Here is a 12135-nt window from a genome sequence, read left to right on the forward strand (position 1 = left end):
GGTTAGGCTAATGAAGTGGGCGTTGCTGGCTGGCTGGCAGGCTGCCTGGCAGAACCTCTGACAGCACAATAAAACACGGCTTGGGCGGGCGCTGGCTGGCTCGCTGGCTCGCTGGCTGGCTGGCTGGCTCGCTCGCTGCCCAGCTCCGTACAATCGGACCACGTTTGTCGTTTGCGCTCCGGGAGTCCCGCTTGACTCTTGACGACGGCAATGGCCTTGTTGCAAGTGTAGCGCTGGAGTCAATGGGCAATGTGTGTGTGTGTGTTTTGTGGCAGGTGTTCACCCGCTACGGCAAGTGCTACATGTTCAACGCGGCCGAGGAGGGCAAGTCCCTGCGCAGCACCGTCAAAGGCGGCACGGGGAACGGCCTGGAGATCATGTTGGACATCCAGCAAGACGAATACCTGCCCGTGTGGGGCGACACAGGTGGGCCTCGCCACAGATCTTTTTTTTCATTCATGCAATTTCAAATAATGAAGGCGGCGCCTTTTGTGGACGAGGGAGCACGCGGCATCATCTCATGTGTGTTAGTTACGTGGTGCTCCTGAATAGGTTTTCCGCTTCGACCACACAAAAGCATCTTTTCAAACGAGAGGACAAAATAGCAGGAATGTAACAGCCGGACGGACTAAGCCCAGTGCAACAACAGCAAATGCGGATTTGACCGCTTCCTGATGGATAGCTAGCCAGTTACAAATGGAATTTAGAAGAAAGAAAACATGCCTGGTAACAATGAAACTCAAAGAGGACCAGCCTGATTCGTAATGCCCTTAAAAATGTCAGATGGGAATTGAAAAATCAATAAGAAAGAGAGTAAGAATGCACACGTGCAAGAAATAAAGTCACACGACACATTTGATTGCTTTTTTGCCATCTGGCAAGGAAAACATCAATGAAATGACGCACCTGAAAATCACATTTGGATTTTATGACTTGCAACTAATCACAATGATTCATCCAATATGTCTGATTGGAATTTATAACGTGCATAAAACACAAGGTATATATAATCAATAAAGAAACTTTGATCTGACATCCAAGAGATAATAAGCCTTCACAAGACAAATTGGAACCAAAGTGTGGATTTATGGCCAGCCAGCCAGCCAGCCAGCCAGCCATTGTTGTTTTTGCTCACTTGTCGTTAGTTTGCCCATCTGCATAGTGAGTTCACAATTGTTCCAGAAAGATGCTTTAAACTAATCTCACTCCCACTTGTCAAAAAAGGACAATGAAATGGAGCTTTGCATTTGAAATGGTTACAAATTAGCACCCGGGCCGTCCGTCCGTCCGTCCGTCCGTCGGTATATTTGCCCTCGGTGAGCAACTCTCATCACCGTTCATATTATGAAGAATGCTTTGAGCTTGTTTAGTCACACAAGGAGTCTCTGGAGTTTCTGGTTGCCCGGTAACTAGACTTTATTTCAAGAATGTTGCTGCCTGTTGTTGTGCATCCAAAAGGTGCGGCAACTTCTCAACAGTAGGCCAAGTCATTAAGCGCCAGCCAGCCGGCCGGCCGGCCAGCCAGCCAGCCAGCCGGCCAGCCAGACAGACAGCCAGCCAGACAGCAGCCAGCCAGCCAGACAGCCGGCCGATATTCTCCAAATATCAATGTTGCTTGGAAACCCTGAAGCAGATATGAAAGGCTACTTTTGAAAAAGCAAATTTGAGAGAGAGCCTTGTGTTACTTTTTGCTTGTTTCCAAGCAAGTCTTCCTTTGGTGATGTTTGTTGCGCTTTCCCCTCGGGATGGATCCTCAAGCACAACGACAACAAGCTGAGCCCATCATTGTTTGCCATCGCAACTAATAAGCCATTTCTCGAGAAAGCAAATATGCTTCGTGCTCGCCCCGCGACTATTTTTAGTCTTCTTGTGAAGCTTTGAGCAACGATGGAAATACTAATTCATAAGCAAACAAGTGTGTGCTGCCTTGACTTGTTGTTGTTGTTGTTGCTGCTGCTGCTTTTTACCTTTTGCTTTTGTGAATCCAATCTTTTGCCATCAGTTTGGATGTATAGCGTGAACGCATGGAGTGGCATCAGCGCGAGCAGGCATCGGCGTGCTTTTTTTGGGTGACTTTTACGAGCGCAGCTTTCCGGCCCAAACCCAGCCTTTCCTTCTCTTGCCAGTCTTTTTGCATGCAAGGACTCAGTCGCTAGCGTCAGGGCCAAAGCTAATTTGCATGTGTGGGTGTTAATGTGCCAAGAAAGCAAAAGGCCTTAAACAAGAACGCAAACGAGGTGAGCTATAAACTGATGAAAACACTTGATGAATGACGACGCTCCTTCATTTACAACGCCGGCCCGGCCGACCGCGCGTGTGTGCCTGCGTGCATTTTTTTTTTCCATCTCTTCAGAGCTGTCGCAAATGCATCAAAATGGATGTCAAGATTTTGAAGGTTGTCAGACACTAGGCTGATGAGTGGGTGGCGCTACTTTATTGGCAGGGAGCGGAGGGAGGGCTTGATTAAATGCTTCCTAGAACACAAGAGCCAACGTGAGTGACACGCTGGCATTATTGATTTCCACGCAGAGACATTCGCCGCCTGGCTCGTTTCCCATAAATGTTACTTTGTATGTGGGTTTTTGGTCAAACCTTCTTCACAAGCTATTTTTTCTTTTTTTTTCCCCCTGTGGACATGTTTTGTGACAAAAACATTCCTATTATCCAGCTGCATTTTGTCCTAAAGTGTTTTTTCTTTACTTGTCAGTTGTGTTCAGCTCCCTTCTGATCTTCTCCATCCATGGCTTTTATTCAAGCGCCACTTTGTATTCCAATCAAAAGAAAGCCATTGGGCGTCTCCTCCCCATCTGCTGTGGTGTCCCCGACCGATTGTGAACAAAAGGCATTTGTATTCCTCGCAGAGGACACGGCATTCGAGGCAGGGGTCCGAGTCCAAATCCACAGCCAGGCCGAGCCCCCGTTTGTGCACGAGCTGGGCTTCGGCGTAGCGCCCGGCTTCCAGACCTTTGTGGCCACGCAGGAACAGAGGGTGAGTTTGCCCTCGACCCGGAGACTCGCGCTGTCATTTGAAACGCCATTGAAAGCTTAACTTCCATTTTAAAGTCTCATTTGGAATCCTTATTTGAAAGCCTAGAAGTCCTTAGCCTGGCTTCAAACTCGACCTAAAAAGTCATTTCTTTTTGAAATAGGCTCCTGAGTCATTTTATCTATCTATCTATCTATCTGTCTGTCTGTCTATCTATCTATCTGTCTACGAATTTCACGATCAATGCGTCTCTTTTAAGATGACGCCCTTGCTCTCACAAGTGTCTGCCGTTTTGACTTGAGTGTCATTTCTTCCGTATTTTGTCATAAACTCCATCCCTTCGTCCTTGTCCGGGCGTGGTGTTCCCCGCTAAAAAGACGCCACGGGTCGTATTCCACCTCCAGAAAGTTATCAAAAATGGCCACAGGAAAGCGTCTTGTTTTGATTGCATCAAGGCTGAGAAAAAGTGCAGTGCAGTGCAGTGCAGTGCAGTGCAGTGCGTGTCGTGCAAAAGGCGTTGTAGGCTTCTTCGCATCTTAGCCTTGACTGACAAGCCTTCAGGGTGAGTGTCCGTTCCCGACCGTCTCGTTAGCATGACAACCATTACTCGAGTTATATGGAGCGTGAAATATCATCGAATAATACATTAGAAAATGGTACAGACCCCAAATTTGAAGGCGCCAAGCATTTGTGTAAATCCTGCCTCAAAGGCCGCCAAAAATTGAACTCGAGTCTTTCTATTGCACGGCGCAACTCGATCAAAGTGAAGGCGTACTTTGATCCAATTGAGCCTGCCTGCCTGCCTGCCTGCCTGCCTGCACTGTGAAGTTCAAGCGCGTGATGATAAAACAAAAACAAAACAACAGGCTTTCCCAACAATTTGCCGAGTGATCTGTAAAGCCTCCTTTAAGTCCCCCACCCCTACCTCAGCACCGGAGTGAAATATTGATGAAGACAACAAATGGCAGGCGCCAGCCAAGGCTTTTGCCGCTTATTAGACCACGGCCTCACATGCCATTACACCAAATCAATCCGATGGCGATTAACCACAGTTTGCTTTAATTGGGCCCAAAGAGAAGATGAGCTTAGCGATTGGAAAGGTTACGAATTGCCGAGCAGCACCTTTCACCCGGGTGTTTGTCGCATGGGGGCATTCCGCTTTGAGCCGACGACGTATGTATGTATGTATGTACGTAAACAAGCGTGGGGACGCTTCCATCCACGTGCCGCCGCTGTTTTGGTTGGCAGCAGTTAAGCCTTTAACTTAAAGGGCAGGGATGGCCGAGAAGCTGGAACTAATGGCGTCGGGGGACGTCGGCTGCTTTCTTGTCATCCGTCACAGCCTTGCACGGTAATCAGTAACATTGGGCATGCGCGCTTGGCTGCGTTTGAAGCGGAACGTTGGAGCGGCTTCCCTCATAGCTAGCTAGCTAGCTAGCTAGCGCAGAGCAGAGCAGACGCGCTTTTAAATCTCAGCCAGCAGCGAGCGGCCCAATTTCACCTGGCAAAGGGAGCGTCTCGCCTCATCCACAAAATGGAGCGAGCGCCTGCTCGCTCGTGCCCAACGGGACGCTTAATCAAGCCTCATTCTTGTTGTTGTTCAGCGTGTCGGCGTGCCGCCCGCCGCTTCTCTTTATTATTTACTTTAACTTTAACTTTATTTGGGTCAAGTATCTGCGCAAGTGTGAAATTGTTTGCCCACTGTTGAATCTGTTGTCTCGCCAGTGTTGAATTTTGCGCCACCTATGGTTTGGGCGCTAACTTGTTGCCCTTAGCATTTGTCAGCTAGCGCCATTTCATTGGTCAAGCGCACTCGCAATTTCTCCCTCCCTCCCTCCCTCGTAGCTGAGCTTCCTGCCTCCGCCCTGGGGCGAGTGCGAGTCCAAGGCTCTGGAGTCGGGCTTCTTCCAGGTGTACAGCGTGACCGCCTGTCGGCTCGACTGCGAGACGCGCTACATTGTGGAGAACTGCAACTGCAGGATGGTGCACATGCCTGGTAGGTCCAAAGTGAACAATGCAGCAGCATTGGCGCTCCAGGCTAACATACTCGTTGGTCTCGGTGACAGGCGACGCGTCCTACTGCACTCCCGAGCAGTACAAAGACTGCGCTGAGCCCGCCCTGGGTGAGTCACGTGATGGTGCCGTGCCGTGCCGTGCCGTGCCGTGCCGTGCCGTGCCGTGCCGTGCCGTGCCGTCAGTTTGCAAACTTCTTCCCAATACGATGTAACTCAGAACGTACCTACTGAGTGAAGGGGGAAAAACGGCTAGTTCTTGGAATTTACACTCAGTGAGAGCAAATACATTTCAAAAAGTTCACCTAGGCTAGGAAATACGTAAATGGGCCCTGTGTTAAATGTTGCAGTCAAACTTGACTTGAACACGCCGCAGCAAGCGCCCAGAAAATTCCCGCCTAAATCAATGCAGCTCCATGAAAAACTCTGAGGCCACGAGTGTCAGTAGCGAGGCAGAGGATTGCTCGCCGGCTCGCTCGTCTTCTCTTGTAATTGGGCCGCTTTTTGACGCCTGGATCTCCCTCCGCATGCAAATCAGGTCACGTCGGTGCCAATTTGTCGAAATCTTTCCCACTTTGTTTTCCCCCCTTCCTTTGAATATGATTGTATGAGAAAAAAAGAAACAACTACAGCACCTGTCTCCAAGTTGTCAGAGGAGATTACGCATCGCTCGTCTCATCCGGCATTGAAAGTTGAAGAGTACGCTTTGACGACCGGAGTTGTGTAATTAGCGGCGAGACGTTGAGCCCATGTGACAAAGCGTCTCGTGAAATGAGCAAGACTACTTTTATTATTTGACGGCTTCGGTCTGAATGGTCTTCAGGTTCCTTGTGGCTTCACATCATTTGTCCTTGGTTGGCCGGAATATTTTGCGAGCTCGCTTGCTTTGTTTAAGGTCACTTGGGAAAAGAATGACCATCCGAGTTTGATTGGGACTTTTCATTGGATGTGGATAGAGATTGCCTCCTCTTCTGCGCCCTTCACCGTCACCACCCCTTCATCATCATCATCATCATCAACCTCCTCCTCATAACGGTCATTAGCCAAGCTGTCGGCGGCGGAGAGCAGCGGCTGCATGTGCCGCACGCCGTGCAACGTGACGCGCTACAACAAAGAGCTCTCCATGGTGAAAATCCCCAGCAAGACTTCGGCGCGCTACCTGCAGAAGAAGTTCAACAAGTCGGAGAAATACATCGCGTATGTCCACGCTGTCCGTCCGTCACGTGCTCGCCGACCCATTTGCTCTTAGCGTGTTGTTTTTTTCTCAGAGACAATATTTTGGTGTTGGACGTCTTCTTCGAGGCGCTCAACTATGAAACCATTGAGCAGAAGAAAGCCTATGAGGTGGCGGGCCTGCTGGGTAATCCAAATAATGATGATTTTTTGAATCGCTGGACAAATGTGGAAGAAGAAGAAGAAGAAGAACGCTCGCACGTCAATAATAATAGTAATGGAGGCAATTGCCCCCCGACAGGTGACATCGGCGGCCAGATGGGCCTCTTTATCGGGGCCAGCATTCTCACCATCCTGGAGCTTTTTGACTACGCCTACGAGGTCAGTCGTGCTTGCACGGAGGAAGAAGCATGGTACGGTTGGTTAACTCGACTGGACTTTTTCAGGTGGTACGGGACAGACTACTGGACCTCCTGAGTCGGGAGGACGAGGAGGAAGGCCGGCGACGGGATGTGGTAAGTGCGCCCCGCCCCGCCCCGCCCCGCCCCTTCAGTGATATTTAACTTTGTTTTTCTAAAAATGTGGTTACTGGTGTTTTTTAATGATAAGACATTTTCATGTAGTAAAGGTTTTCTAATTTTATATACTTTAATTTGCAATTCTTTGTTCATTTCAAAACAAACAAAATGTCCGGAACTTTTATTTGTTTAATTTTGGGGGTTTTTTTCCCAATGAAATAAAATATTGGGTTTTGTTATGTTGTCATCAAATGACATATTTTGAATGAAATTTCATTTGGTTTCTCGGACTTTTTCATTCCATTGTATTTTAAAAAATGAAATACATTGTTGCCTACTGTTCTTTTCACCTTATTTCTTTTTTTGTTGAGTTATTTGTTTGTTTAATTTGATTTAGAATGAATGAAATGAAATGTTGGGTATCTTTTAGACTTCCTGTGACCCTGTGGCCAACCACTCGGAGTCCATCAGCCACAGCGTGGCCGTGCCCCTGCAGGCCACCTTGGAGGAGATTGCCTGCTGAGGCCCCGCTTGGCCTGGCCTGGCCTGGCCTGGCCTCTTGACCCCGCCTGGCCTGGCCTGGCCCCGCCACCCCACCCCTCCGTCCACTTTGAGGAGAGCCAATCATGAGACGCTAAAAAACCTCAGCCGAGCCAAATGGGTCAGGGAGGGGCGGGGCGGGCCGAGTGGCGTGGCGTGGCATGGCATGGCGTGGCGTGGTGTGGCGTGGCACGAGGTTCAAAGTTTGGAGACACACACCTGAGAAGCATCCGTTGGTGGCTCAGCGGACACCATAGTGAACAAAGAAAAAGACTGAAAGCCACCAAAGCGTATGCATCACTCATAATGTGGCCGCCCGCCCGCTCGCTCGCTCACGTGATGAATGTTCAGCTTCAACCTTGGATTCCTCTTTCAGCTTTAAACGAAGAGACTAATCGCTACTTTTTGTCGGACAAGGGAAATAGAAATTAGCCGGTGGAGACAGAAAAGAAACTTTCTTTTGATTTGGAATCAGTCCACCAAAGGCCTCAAGGGCGTACTCACACTAGGCAAGATTTCTTCTCCTTCTGTTGATTTCTATTATGCAAGATGGCCGAATCCTCGCATGATGGGCCATTGTCATTGTTGAACAGCCTGGCTTTTTTTCCTCATTATTCTGTCCTACCGCTTGTGAATGATTGTGTCACTCCAATGACACACGCAGACGTGATGAGCATCCATCCATTGGAATGTTGTACCTGAGGATTAGTTCTATTGTGCAAGATGGCAATAATCAAGAATGCGGAGCCATTGTTCCATGAATCAAGTGATAGGCGAGCTACTGCGAGTTGAGAAGATTTCAACTCTTCACTCCGTTTGTGTAGTGCGGTGGTGGAGCAGGTATGGCTGCTGAGATGAGATGAGATGAGATGAGAGGAGCGATGGCGCTAATCAAAAGCTCTGCTTTGCCTCTTTTTTAGCTGTGCATTTGTGTTGTCATTGAATGCTGCTCTTTGCAGTTTTTTGGACTCAATGGATTCTTTCTTCTCATTTATATCGTGCACGATGCTAGTTAGCGTACGGTGGACTCGGTCGGCCCAAGTGCCGTTATGATGGCCCAGTGTGAGCACGCCCCGACAGAGGAACAGAAAGGATCTTTGACAGGATGCCCGCCGTCCCACTTCAAGTGGGGTGGCAATGGAAGCCAGAGAACAAAATGGTGAGCACGTCTTAAACCAAAACATCCCTGACAACTTTTCACCATTTCCCCCCCCAAAACAAATAGCACTGACAGAATGCTTTTTTTTTGTTTTTTTTTTCCTCTCTCTCTCTCTCTCTCTCTCTCTCTCTCTCTCTCTCTCTCTCTCTCTCTCTCTCTCTCTCTCTCTCTCTCTCTCTCTCTCTCTCTCTCTCTCTCTCGTGTTGGTGTTGTTCAAATATGTTTTGAAGGTTTTACTGAGACACATTGTTCTTTAGAGTTTTGGTGGAGCGCTGCCCTCTGCTGCCTTGCGATTGGCCCGTTGTCTCCTAAGGGGGTGCTGCGGCTTAGAAAAAGCGCGCTTCTGGAATACAGCATCTGGAATTGTGATTTTTGATTTTTTGTTCCGTTTCCACCATCAATCCCAGCATGGTCTCTCCATCTCACTCGGAATGGATTCATCACTGCACTTTTAACTCTGATTGGTCTTTCCCCCCCATGTGTCCGCTGCGCTTGAAAGCCAGCGGCGTCTACGTGCTCCGCCTCGGCGCTACCTGGAACTGCTCGCCATGCTCCGGCGCCGTTTTTGTGCCACAGCGCCAACATTGTGTTTGCGTGTGTGTGTGTGTGTGTGTGTGTGTGTGTGTGTGTGTGTGTGTGTGTGTGTGTGTGTGTGTGTGTGTGTGTGTGTGTGTTTTCAATGTGAAACCATTAAACAACACTTTTTTGTAACACGTGTCTTCTTCTCTTTGATGTCATTGGTGGTGGGGGAGTTTTCCCCCCCACACAATTTTGCACATCTGAACTCTTGTTATTTATTTACAATGGGATATCGCCAAGAAATTGTTATCAAAACTTTGAAAATGATCCGTTCCAGGGCGTTGCAGGTTGGTCTATTATTTCTGGAATCATTTTCCAAAAGCAATATGGACACTTTGATTTTCAATGTCATTTTGTTGTTCCAAAGAGCAGATGTGTCGCCACACAACACTCTTCATCGATCAAGAAATAAAATTGCAAGCAACCATGGCCTGCTGGAGGTGTGCTTAAATAGGTGACTTTGCCTTGGATTATGATCATGTGAAAATCCCCTGATTGAACCCATGCAAAAGAGCTGAGTGTCTGTTGCTAGGTAACAAACATTAAACACAGCGAGACTTGGTGGACTTGTCTTAAATGCACTGCGGCAAGAACTTTGAGTCAGAGAGGTGGCTTCCCGTTCACGAACAAGTAAGTAAATTGCATTTCCCGTTCACCAATTCTACCTAATGGAGTGTCCAAGTGACGTCACAGATCAAACAGCCAATCAGGAGGTGTGGGTGAAGGCGGGTGTGGCACTTTCAGTTAAGCTTTGACCATGATATTTCCCTAATAAAGTGACCTGTTATTAGGTACGCTTGAAAATGGCGGTGTACCTAATGGAGTGTCCGTGTGATGTCACAGATCAACCAGCCAATCAGAAAGTGGGGGTGAGGGCGGGTGTGGCACTTTTCACTTAAACCATTTGATATATATTTAGGGCTATACAAATAAACTTGACTTGACTTGACTTGATATGACTCAAGAATTGTCTCTGTGCAACGGTGTGGTGTTTCTTAACAACTGAATTGAAAATGAGTCCACGGGAGCACTGCAACGGCCGCAGAATTTTTGCAAGAACAATTCATTTTAGGATGAACTATGGATACAAATATTTTCATTTGATTGAAGGCAATGGCGTTAACCACTCGACCAGAGCCTGCTCGGAAACAAAAGGGGATTTGGTCATATCGATAGGGTATCCTCCATCCAAACATGTTGGGTGTTCAAAGTTTCAACGGATAGTCATCCGAAGCAACCCTTTCCACAGTAGTCACCATGACAGGCGACCACCTGGTGGCGTCAGTGTGCCGAGCGCCGTTGGACGATCAGGAGAAGAAGATTTGGATGTGACGTCAGGGCTTTAGGTCAATTGAAGACAGGTGTGCTCGCTCAAGGGGAGTTATCATATGCAGGTGCCACCGACGAACGGTTTCTCAAGTAAGCTAGCACGCTAGCAAATGTTTGTCGCGACGGACGCCGTGTTTGTTGCACGATTTCCGCGCTCAAGGGGAGTTCTCAAATGCAGGTGCCACCGAGCGCGTAGCATTTTCTCAGGTAAGGGAGCAAATGTTTGTCGTTTCTTGCCGTCTCTCACGACGGACGCCATGTTTGTTTGTCGGGGGATTTTCACACGGCGACTGTAGGCGTCGAAGTTAACTGGAGAGCGCAAGGAGAGTTTTCACATCGGCCCCAAAATGTGTGCTTTGTTGCCTTTTCTCACAAGCCTTTTTAATTTTGTTTGTCGCGGGATTGTCGTACTCTCGTGACTCGGCTACGTCACGTCACGTCCACCGCGACGGTGGGCCTGGAGCTAAATTGTATGCCGCAGGCAATTTAGCCCGTGAGCAAATGTTTGCAGTTTCTTACGATGCCATTTATTATTTCTTGCAGGATAGGGAGTGCTTGAGGTTTGGGCACGGCACGCCACAATCGACTTTGCGTCGCGTCGTTGCGCGTTTTGATGGTGTTTTAAATGTCTTTCGCGTTTTTTTTTTTTTTTTTTTTTTAATGCTGGCCAGCATTTCTTTCATTCGTTTGTTTGTCGAAGGTTCGTAAATGACGCCGCCGATAAGCGCGTGTTTGTCTGACTATAGGAAATATTAGTTTGACTCTAGTCAACTGAACATTTTTTTTAATAATTTTATATTATGCGTGTGCCATTTCCGTGTTATGCAAACTGATAAATGTAACGAATTGTCCAAATCAGAGCAAATCCATTCAAAGATGTTATTTTCTCCCGTTTTGGACTCCGCCAACCTGGATCATCTATCTGTCCAATGTGAGGGGAGTTGATGAAGGATGAAATGAAAATATGAATTATAATCCTGAATAATTATTATAATTTACTACAATATAATGATATATTTTTTCAACTGCAAAGCTCAACTTAGTATGTATAAAATTAAAATATCTATTTTTGTTGCAATAATTTCTGTTTGTCTTTTGTAGCTCTAGAAAAGGCTGCCCAGCCAGCATCCTTCTATACAAAGCAAGCAGGAGGCTCTTGAGGAGCTATTTCAGTGATGCTGAGGACACTGAGGAAGAGTAGTCCTAAATCAGGTGAAAACCTGTTTTTGTCAATTTCAGTTCGATCCGCCCCGGCGACGGTCACCAATAGTAGCTAGCCGCTGTGATCAAGTAAGCAAGTGACCGACAACTTGGGGTGCTCTTTGAGTTTCTAACATTTGTTTCTGTTTCTGCAGATGGCGACCGGGATGTGACACGATGTGATCAGAGGTGAACGGACCGCTGTGGCATCGCTCTGAAGTCGCCGAGTTTTGAGGGAGACCCGCTTCCCTGGAGGCGTCGACCTGCGCAGCTTCAACGTATGAAATGGATTTTTTTTTTTTTTTTTTTTTTTAAATTACACCAGCGGTGTCCCAATGACTGCTTGAGGGCTGCATACTGAAACAAATTCAGAATTCTTTGACGCAACTTCATTCAATCAATCACGAAATGTTGCCATTAATATTTAGTGCTACAAAGCAGTGTTGTGTTCATCCGTGTGGTGTGTTGATCAAGTTGCCCCGAGGCTGCCATTTGGACACCAATGGTGACGTGTGTGTGTGTAGGGCTGCACGTGTATTGGAAAACTGCCATATGGTGGTCTAGGTTATTGACATGCACTTTAAGACAGCAAAGATTTTTTTTTTCATGTCTCAAATGAAACACGTTTTCTTGCCTAAC

General features: G+C 47.6%; 1 protein-coding gene across 3 annotated transcripts in view; it reads left to right on the forward strand.

The window, feature by feature from the left end:
* The window catches only part of asic2 (acid-sensing (proton-gated) ion channel 2), a 61978-nt gene extending 52582 nt beyond the window's left edge, over positions 1-9396 (forward strand). For 2 of the 3 annotated variants that reach the window (XM_049745131.2, XM_049745129.2), the window contains 9 exons: positions 276-426; positions 2862-2989; positions 4832-4982; positions 5053-5109; positions 6042-6195; positions 6267-6358; positions 6473-6552; positions 6618-6686; positions 7120-9396. In XM_049745131.2, the coding sequence (XP_049601088.1) occupies positions 276-426; positions 2862-2989; positions 4832-4982; positions 5053-5109; positions 6042-6195; positions 6267-6358; positions 6473-6552; positions 6618-6686; positions 7120-7212 (975 nt within the window). In that variant the 3' untranslated portion in view covers positions 7213-9396. The remainder of the gene's footprint in view (positions 1-275; positions 427-2861; positions 2990-4831; positions 4983-5052; positions 5110-6041; positions 6196-6266; positions 6359-6472; positions 6553-6617; positions 6687-7119) is intronic. The other variant, XR_007486768.2, reaches the window with a different exon arrangement.
* Positions 9397-12135: the final 2739 nt, after the last annotated feature.

The sequence above is a fragment of the Syngnathus scovelli genome, chromosome 16 (assembly GCF_024217435.2).
Source record: "Syngnathus scovelli strain Florida chromosome 16, RoL_Ssco_1.2, whole genome shotgun sequence".
In the NCBI taxonomy this organism is placed as follows: Eukaryota; Metazoa; Chordata; class Actinopteri; order Syngnathiformes; family Syngnathidae; genus Syngnathus; species Syngnathus scovelli.